Source organism: Apis dorsata, unplaced genomic scaffold (genome assembly GCF_000469605.1).
Source record: "Apis dorsata unplaced genomic scaffold, Apis dorsata 1.3 scaffold_935, whole genome shotgun sequence".
Classification (NCBI taxonomy): domain Eukaryota; kingdom Metazoa; phylum Arthropoda; class Insecta; order Hymenoptera; family Apidae; genus Apis; species Apis dorsata.
This window is the reverse complement of record NW_006264045.1, coordinates 27,254-38,087: the sequence shown is the minus strand read 5'-3', so window position 1 is coordinate 38,087 and position 10,834 is coordinate 27,254. Positions and strand designations below refer to the sequence as shown.

The window sequence follows — 10,834 nt, the reverse complement described above, 5'->3', positions numbered from 1 at the left end:
AATATATAATATATAATATATATAATATAATATAATATAATTAATAATATGTTTTAAAGAATATTAATTTTATGCGCTAATAATTATGTTATATTTCATTTCTTTTTTCTTTTATAAATATCTATTAATATGTTTTAAACAATATTAATTTTATGCGCTAATAATTATGTTATATTTCATTTTTTCTTTTATACATATCTATTACATAATTAGAAATTAAAATAAAATTAAAAAAAAAACGAGATGAAAGAATTTAATAAAATAATATTAAGAAAATAAACCAGAAATTAAATTTTATTTCTCTATCTATTTAAACAATAAAAATAAAATTCAAACAATAAAAATAAAAAATATTAAAAAACTAAAAAAAAAAAATAGAAAAACTAGCATTATAATAATTGTATTCTCTTAAATTTAAATTTAAATTTAAATTTAGGTCACATTCAAAATTTATCTTTTTAAAAAAGTTCTCTGCGCCTTAAAAAAAAAAAAAAAATAAGAAAAAATCCAAATCTCATTCAAATATATTTTTCTATAAAAAAAGACGAGACAGAATAAGATAAAAGAGAAATAAAGATAGAAAAAAGAGATAACAATTGTAAAAATAATAAAAAATAATAATAAAAAAATAGAAGTCCGAAGGATATTCATCTCATGTCTAAGAATTCCAATTGTGTTCATATTTAATTATTAATTTTGGCATGTTCAATATATCTTTTTACAGACAAATAAAGAAGAAAAAGAGAAGATGCGTGAAAATGAGAAAAAAATTTCCTGATTAAAATATGTGAACATCTAAAATTTGCAAGAAGTTGTCGACCAAACTTTCCGGCGAGCCCTCAAATGCTACAATGCCGGTCTATTATTATAAGCGTAGTGATTCAATGGGAAACACAATTCAGTGAACGATTTGTTGATGCATCCCAAAAAATCAAATTTTGCGTGCGTTGAGAACGGAAGCGTGATTTCTTTCTAGGTTGATTGATGTTTCCTGGTAGCTTCTAACCAGATAATAAAAATTTCAAATTTTGAAGAAATAATTCGTAGAATGATAAGTAATTAACTACTTTTAAATTTATGCTTGAATATTTTTATGATCGTGATATAGATTAGATATTAGATATAGATGATTGTTTAATAATGTAAATTAATTTGATGCTTTTTTAGAAATTGAAAAGATTAGAAAATAATATTTAAATTTTTTTTTCGAATAAAAATGAGTCAACATCTGATTTTTTGATTTAGAAAATTCAAATTTAGAAAATTGCAAATTCTCGAAATTTTCAAAACTTTTTAATTTAAATTTTATTTTATTTCGAATAGAGACAAGTCAAAATCTGATTTTTGTAAAATTCAAGTTTGAAACATTACAAATTCTCGAAACTTTCGAAATTTTTTAAATTTAAATTTTACTTTTTTTATATTATATATTTATATATTAATAGAAATGGGTTAAAATCTGATTTTTAGATTTGTAAAATTCAAATTTTGAAAAATATTGAATTTTTGAAATTTGTAATTTTTAAAATCTAATATAATAAATTTAAAATCTAAGTACATATTCAATGGAATTACTCTATTATTGCTATTATTTTTACGACAATTTCGAATCAAAATAACAAAAAGTTTCGAAGTTTAAGAATTCGAAATTTTGAAGGATTTTGAAAAACTTTTAATATCTCATCCCTAATTTAAAATAAAATATTTTTTGTTTTTATTTTGGGTAAAATTTGAATTTTATCTTATTTTAAATAAAACTTGAATTTTATTTTCTTTTAAATAAAATTTGAATTTCATTTCATTTGAAATAAAATTTGAATAGTCTTTAAATTTCTCTTATGATTTCTTTCGAAATGAAACATAAAAATGATGATGTTATGATTAATCTTTGTATAAATAAAAATAGATGTTGATTTTTATTAATCTTTGATAAATATAGTTTAAATTCGTAGTTTCATATAAATTTCGTAATTCGAATAAAAATATTATCATAATATGATTATGATACGATATTATCATTACTGGGAAAATGGAAATTTCCATGTAACTAGAAGATTCTGTCCTCGATATTTATTGCTATCTACCTATTTGAAAAACAAAAGAGGCTTTTGAGAAGCTTAATATAATTTACACGAGCTTGATGTAATTTCATGGAATGTATATATAAATGTCTATGGTAATTAATTGTAAAAATTTTTAATGATAAAATTTATACATTATCAGATATGATTCAAATATCTAAGTGAAGTTATATAATGAAGAATTCAATAATATAAATTGTGTTGATTTTTAAAAAAAATTATTTTATATCGAATAAAATTTTTTAATTTATAATTTTATCAATTTTTGGAAGTTTTGAGTTTATAAATATTTAAATTGATAGATTTTTAAATTTTAGAATTTTCAATTTTTTGAATCATTGAATTTATAAAACACATTTTAGAATTTAAAATTTTTTCAAGTTCTTTTAATTCTTTAAATATTGTATGATTAAAATTTCAAATTTTGAATTTTTAAGAAAAATTTTTGAATTTTTTTGATTTAAAATTTTCATTTTTCATACATATATAGCTTCGAATTTTTTAATTTTCAATTTTTTAAAAATATATTATCTTACATATTTTCAATATTTTGAAATATTTAAATTCTCTTATATTCCAAACTTTAAAATATCATTTTGAAACAATTTTACACTCTTTCATTCGAAATTATTAAACTTTACAATCCTCCGAATTTTTAAATTTTCATATATTAAAACTTTTAAATCTTCAATGGTTCAAACGTTTGAAATTATTATAATATTTTTCTACCATGCCCCTTTCTTTCAAATACAGAAAGAAAGAATTACGATCTTTCTACTGTTCCATAATTCAACGATTCAGACAGTACAAAGTCTGCATGAAATTTCACTTACTTTTCTTCGTCCGTGAGATTCCATCGTTCGAGTTCTGGCACGGTGCACCAATGCTCGTTTGGTAGCAACGTGATGAAGAATTGCGTGAAGTAAAGGAACGCGTATACAAAGGTGAAGGGCAAAAGAACAATAAAGAGGAACCATTGATAACGGCCTGCCTCCCCAACGTAAGGGAGGATATCATCGAAGGTTTCGATCTTCGGACGTTCGCCCTCTTCAGCTTTCACGCTCTCCACCATGACTGTCATTATCTTGATCTCTGCGAATAAATAACACTTCGATTACTTAACTTAAATTATGTGCAACGAAAAAACTTGAGTTCAAGGTAAATTATATTATTAGCTTGATGAGAAAGTTCTGTTTTTTCTTTCTCTTAAAATAATTCACTAAAATAATTCTTTTTTCTTGACGGATTGTGAATCACATATCAACTTTTATGATTATTAGCAATTATATATTATTGTATGCTATTTCGCGATTTATTTTAATTTTCTTTTCAAATAATAAATTTTGAATTAATTTTAATTAAATTGTTTTGATTAAAATTTTTGTAATTTAATTTAAATTATATGTGTATTTTTTAAAAAATTTGAAAATTAAAGGCGAATCAAGGCGTTAATAAGTTGATGAAAAATTTTATCTTTCTTTTTTCTCTTAAAATAATTATTTTGATTAATTTAATATATCGATTAAATAATCACTTACCTTTATTTATGGGTTATAAAGACATTCAAGTTTAAAATAAATACATATTATTAAGTTAGTGAGAAATTCTGTCTTTTCTCTTAAAATTATTTTTATTTCATTATTTTGATTAATATTTTTATCAATTTTCAAATAGTTGATTTTGAATCATTAAAAAATAATTAAATACTTACATTTTTAAATTAATTTTTTTTTTCAAGTATTCTACTTTAATATAAATTTTTTTAACATATTATTGTTTATATACAAATTATTTCATTATAATTCGCCTCCAAGGATTAATTGAAAAAATTAGTTAAAATTAGATTATATTACAATTCTATTGTAAGAATTTTCTAAAAATTGAAAATTTGTAATAAAATCATTAATATTTACTTAATTCTTTAAAAAAAATACATTTATATTGAATTCTTTGATTATTGTATAATTCATTTCTAACTACTTTCATAATTTATTTTTCATTAATATAAAATAAATATTTAGTTCTGTTATTAAAGTATTCAATATAATACTTCAATATAAAATATTATTTTTGTAAAAAAAATTTTATGAATTGTAAATTTCCTATAACGTTATAATTAATATTATTAGTTAAAATTCCTGCATATTTTATTTTAATTTTCTTATTACATCATTTAATATAATTGTAATAATATTGTAATATTGTATTGTAATTGTAATAATTGTATTAATATGTTGAAAGCAAAACGAAAAATATATAAAGTTGGAAATAGACTTTTCTTTATTCGAATTCTTTAGTTTATTAGAGAGGTGAAAAAAGAAGTAAAAAGATCCTTGATCATTTTTGCAAGGTTATATTGCAAAATGAAGGATACTATTGAAGGTTTAGTACAGTCACTTGTACATTCTAATTGAAGTGTCCTTTAAATTGTTTCTTATTTTTCTTTTTATTTTTCAAATGAAGAAAGGATACGAGGATAATTATAATTAAAAAATGAATAAATTATAAATTATTCGATATCTCTTAGGAAAAATTGCAATAATTTTCTGACAACAAATATTTAAATAATAAAATATTATATCTCAAGTTCTAGATATTATATTTTGCATAATATTAATCTATAATAATTTACTTCTTCTTTAAGAGATAATTAAAAAAATTAGTTATAAGAAATAATAGTACGATAATTTCAATTAATCTTTTAAAAAAATTTCATATTACAAATAGAATATTATTCAATTAAAATAAAATTAAACTATTAATGATTATTATTATAATTAAATAAGTGAAATTGATATAATAATATCATAACATTACTTATATTTTAGTTTAAAACTTCAATAATATCAAAATGATATTGTCGACAAAAAATTATTGACTATGATAAAAATTATAATTTATAAAAAAATTAATTGTAATTACAATTATACAAAATTTTTAGTTTATCTTCATTAAAATTTAAATATTAATTAAATAATAATAACAAAACAAAAAATTGTAATTGATATTCTTAATATTCTTAATACATTTTTAATACATTAAAATTCGAATATTAATCATATAATTTCATGAAATGAAATATTTTTCATTATTTTAACAAATAATAAATTATAATATAGCGTTAACAAAAGATTTTTTATTTTTACTCGAAGAAAGCTAAAGTTATAAAAGAATCTAAATCACGATCAACTATTTAAGACAAAATATATATGAAAGTTATGCTTCCTTTCATAATTGAACTCCTAATTCGCTACCAATTAAACGCTTTTTCCCATCACCTTCGTTTTCTAAGAAATCTTTTTACAAAAGAGAAATCCCATTTTATATATAATCATTTATCAAGTTTGAAATACAATATAATATTAAACACCAATTATGAAATGATTTTTAGTTTTTAATTTATCACAATTAAAAACTTAAATTATTATTTTTCAATGTTAGATATTGTGATTTTAAAAATTATTAATATACCTTTGAGTTTTTTTAAAACTAAACTTAAGATCTTAAATTATTTTAAAAAGTTAGAAAGATAATTTTACTAGACGATATGTAAAGAAATTTCAAAAATTTCCAATTATAATATAATATTATATATAAATATAATGAATATAATATTATATATAAATGAATTGAGAAGGTTATTATTCTAAATATGAAAATAAGCAAAAAATATAGAATAAAATTTTCAAAAAAAAAAAACGAATTTGAAAATTCATCGAATATATGATATAATCCTTGACTGTATATATTTAGATTCGATTTTTTTTTAAAACAAGAATTTAAACAATAAAATTTTATTTATTTTCATTTATAAAATATGACTATGATATATTGATAGTGTTTACTAAGTAATAAATTCATTGATAATGTTTCCAATCAAAAATTGATTAATTTCATCTCTATTTAAAAAATTGTCAAATTTGGTTTATTTGAAAATAAAGTCTTATATAAAAAATTTTATTTTATATTTTTATTTTCTTTTGAATTATAAAATCTGCTTCATTTCATTTGTTATTATCATGTATTAAATGAACCATACTATTCTATATGTAATTCATAAATTTTTTTGGATTTCTTATATTTTTATTACAAATTTAGATAAAAAAATTATTAAAACGACTTTTACTTTTTTCTTTATTATTTCAACAAATTGCAAATTTTTCAAGATTTTTTTTACATATTATTTAATGAACTAATTCTTCTAATTTTTCAAAACAATTCAATATATTAAGTCCAATTTTAAAAAAAATTATCATATTTTAAAAAATGTGTTAATGTTTTTTGAAATATCAATGAATATAAATATATTTGTGAGTTCAAAATTTTTTTTATATAAATTAGAAAAAAATTATAAATAACTATTATTCTAAACATTATTATATTTTATAAAAATATTTTGTACAAAATGTATAACGTATATTGTATATTATATAATATATATATATATATTATACATAATTATATTATATTTAAATATATTTAATAATTTAATATACTATAAATAATTTTTTTATTTACGAAATATCATAAATAAAGAAAACTTTAAAATGTATTAGAAAGAAATTTTTTTGCAAATTATTTAATGCTATAAAATAAATAATTATCGTATTTTTATTTAGAACAAATAAAAATTATATATATTATTTCTTAAAAATATGAAATTTAAATATTTTATTTCGTAAAATCGATGAAAAAATATAGATATTTTAAAACTGAATAAAATTTTCTTATTTGAAACTAAAAGAACTTTGAAAATTAAATTAAAAAAATTTTCAATCTTAAGTGAAGTTGATTATAATTGATTTCGATTAAGTATGAATAATTATCGATATATAATTTTCTACATAATAGTAAAACAATATAATAATGAAACAAAATAATAAAAAAATAAAATAAAATTTTACCATTTAAGTCTTTGTTTCTGAAAAAATTAAATATATATAATTTAGACGTATAATCGATAATTTTTAAAATTCAATTTTTTAAAAAATAAATTTTTTTAAAATTAAATGAAAAAATCTATTTTACATTTTTTGCTTATTTTCATATGTAAAACAATTATTTATCGATAATTCATTCATATCTAATCAGCGAAATAATTTCGTTTGTATTTGAATATTTTTCAAATTTGTTTTATTCGTAAATAAAATTTTAAATGAAAAAATTTTATTTTATATTTTTAATTTATTTTTTTTTTTACATAAAATTATTTATACTATCAAAATCTTGAATGAAAAAATTTTATTCTATATTTTTAATTTATTTTTTTTTATGTAGATTCACTTACATCAATTATAAGATATCTTATATAATAAATTTTTTTGATGTATCATAAAATTTTAACAATTAAATTGTATATAAATTGTATATCATGAAATAAAAAAATTTGGAAATTGCTATATTGTTATTTATTATTAACGCTATATTATATCATATTTATTTATTTAACGAATATAAAATATTATTTTTTATTATTTTTTTACTAATTTTCCAGAATTTTTATTATAATTAAAATGTTATCAAAATAAAATAAAAAATCTTCGAAATAATTAAGTTAATAAAATAATTAAAAATAAAATAATTATAATTGAAATATTAATAATTAAATGTATAAATATTTTATAAGTCAAGATGATTATTATGTGTAATTGATGTTCATTAATTCGAAATAAGTTTAAAAATTCGAAATAATTAAATTAATAAAATAATTAAAAATAATTATAATTGAAATATTAATAATTAAATGTATAAATATTTTATAAGTCAAGATGATTATTATGTGTAATTGATGTTCATTAATTCGAAATAGGTTTAAAAATTCGAAATAATAAAATAATAAAATAATTAAAAATAATTATAATTGAAATATTAATAATTAAATGTATAAATATTTTATAAGTCAAGATGATTATTATGTGTAATTGATGTTCATTAATAAGAAACTTAAAAAAAAAAGAGTATTAATAGCAAGAAAAACGGAAATGATCAGTTCATGATATAATTTTATTTTCTAGACTTGGAGAAATTTGTATAAAATATATATTTTGTGGATATTATAACGCGTTTGCGTCGAATCAAAAAGTCTATGAATACATTGTATCAACATAGTATGTATGAACATAATTTCATAGAAAAATCTTTATGGAATGAATTAAACGAAATAATTTTTTAATAAAATTTTCAATTTTTGATTTTTCAGTAAAATAATTGACTATAGTGAATTTAATTATGAGTAAAAGAAAGATAGTTTTAAAATTCAAAATTTATATTTTTAAATTATGAATTAAGAAAATAAGAGAATTATTCATGAAATTATGATTATTATATTGTAAATAGTCGATAATGCAATAGTAATTGTTTTACAGAAATAAAATAAATGATATAATCTTTGAGTTTATAGTATTTTAAATTTTCAGAAATTGTTGAATTTTTTTAATTTAAATATTTTTGAAATATATCAAATCTTTCTTTTCTTTTTTTTTTTACAAATGTTAAAATTTTCAAATTTCATAAAATATTAATAATTGTAATAATTGTAATAAAATATTAAGTATAATAAAATAGAAATAAGTTTCATAAAATTTGCAGGTATAAAACAGAAAAACTAAAAAAATGTGTAATATGCTTAAAGTGTACTAAAGAATTTATAATAAATTTATTATAATCATGAAAAACAAAAAATGTATATATAAAGTAAATGAATTTTAAATGACTATTTAGTCATATATATACATATTTATCACGGTATAATAATTGCCAGTATCAAAACCTACGTATACGTATGTAAATGATATGACAATGAAAATATATATGTTTGCATAAAAAATACCGACTAAATACGTTTCAGTATAATAACGAGTTATTTGTAATAAATTGTTTACATTGAATAATGATTAACTAAGTTAAGAATCATTTCCGTATCGTGTGTAAAGTGCAAATGTAATTTTAAATGTAACCTCATTAAACAAGAATTAATTATTTATTTTTTATCAAATATATCTCTTACTCTTAAAAAAAGAAATATCTGAAAAAAATAAAAATAAAATTTATCTCCAATATAATTTTTAAATTTGCATTACTAGAAGATTTTTATTTGAAATTCTAAAAATTCATATATCATAATAAATTTTAATTTTTTTATCAAATTCTTAATTAAATGTTATATTATTTCTTATATATGTTCTTCATAAATATATATTCTTATACATTAGATTATAATTGTATATTTTTAATTATACATTGAAATTTCTGAAACCAAATAAAAATCACTACTTTGAATTTTTGAAATAAAATTCATTAAATCAGAAAAATATTAAAAATCAAATATTAAAAATCTTGAAATAAAAAAATATAGACAATTAAAAAATTATTAAATAATAGAAGATGAAAAAAACCCTAATCTCAGAATAATGAATTGAAAAATACAATACTTGAAATGCAATTATTGCGATTAAATATATATCAGACATGTAATGATTTAACCAACCAGTAAAAATCAACACTTACAACAATCATTATTTAAAATGATTCGTTACGTATAGTTTCAGGGCGATCATTATCGAACTAATTACTTCTGTTCTCTGTATCGATGTTAAAAGTGAGAACATTCGTGTGTCCACTATATTCTTACATAAAAGTGGAGATCTTGAATAATCGTTAATCATTCGAAATTAATTAATTAATTATTAATATATTATAATTAAAATAATAATTATAATTATAAAAATACGATCATGACATAAATACATACGCTTTGTATAAATGATTTTTCAGTTTCTTTATCTTCAAACAGATCATAGGGAAAGTGTGTGCGATCTCTATCCATTGAAATTCATCAATGCACGCAAGATATCCGTATAAACGACGCGTGTAATAACGCGAAGTGGAACAATTGTTCAATTTCACTTTGAACTATGAAATTTTTTTTGTGATTGAGATTTTTTCTTCTTTTATGGAAGAGAAAATTAAATAAAAAAATGGAAAAGAGGATAAAAATATCCTCTTTTTTTCCTAATTTTGTATGTTGTTTAACAATCTCATTATTAAAAAAGAAAGATCAAATATTTTATTTTTACAATTACTAAAAATATAAAAGAAATTTTAAGAATGATTTATAACAATTCTTATTCAAACATATATTTTTCTGTTTTATCACTTCTTTATTATTTTTTCAATTTAGATACAATTTCGAAATTGAATATTTTAATATTTTTATAGATATTTATACAATATTCATTTCACATTATAAGCGATGAATTGTAAATAAATGAAATTGTATTTAAAATTTGATTATATTTGATTATATTATAAACTATACAAAAGACAGAGATTTTTGAATTTTAATATTTAATTCTATTTCAGTTAAATCGGATCATTTTTAATTCATGATTCTGATAATATGAATAATATTTAATATCTATAAAATCTATCAAAAATGATTTTGATCAACTATTTTTTCGGTTGGTTATTCAATAAAATTATAAAATATTCAATTAAATTATTTGTTTGATGGATTTCTCGATCATTTCAGTTTAGTTAGATTAACTAATTACTTGAAAAAATGTAATTTTGTAATCAATATCAAATGATTATTTTATTACGTGTTCTTTATTGATCAGAGTTAAAAAAATATTTGAAAAATTACAACGATTTCTGCCACATAAACCGTTAAAAATTATTTGAAAAAAATTCAATTTATAATATGTGTTTCATTGTTGAGCATAAAAAAATAAAAAAATATGCATATTTGTTAT

The 10,834-nt window shown here is 18.0% G+C and overlaps 1 protein-coding gene across 1 annotated transcript in view; it reads right to left on the bottom strand.

Moving 5' to 3' along the window:
* The window catches only part of LOC102675383 (organic cation transporter protein-like), a 22,743-nt gene that overhangs the window by 9,134 nt on the left and 2,775 nt on the right, over positions 1-10,834 (bottom strand). Inside the window, 1 exon segment of the mRNA XM_031514235.1 lies at positions 2,915-3,173. Within this exon segment, the coding sequence (XP_031370095.1) occupies positions 2,915-3,162 (248 nt within the window). The 5' untranslated portion in view covers positions 3,163-3,173.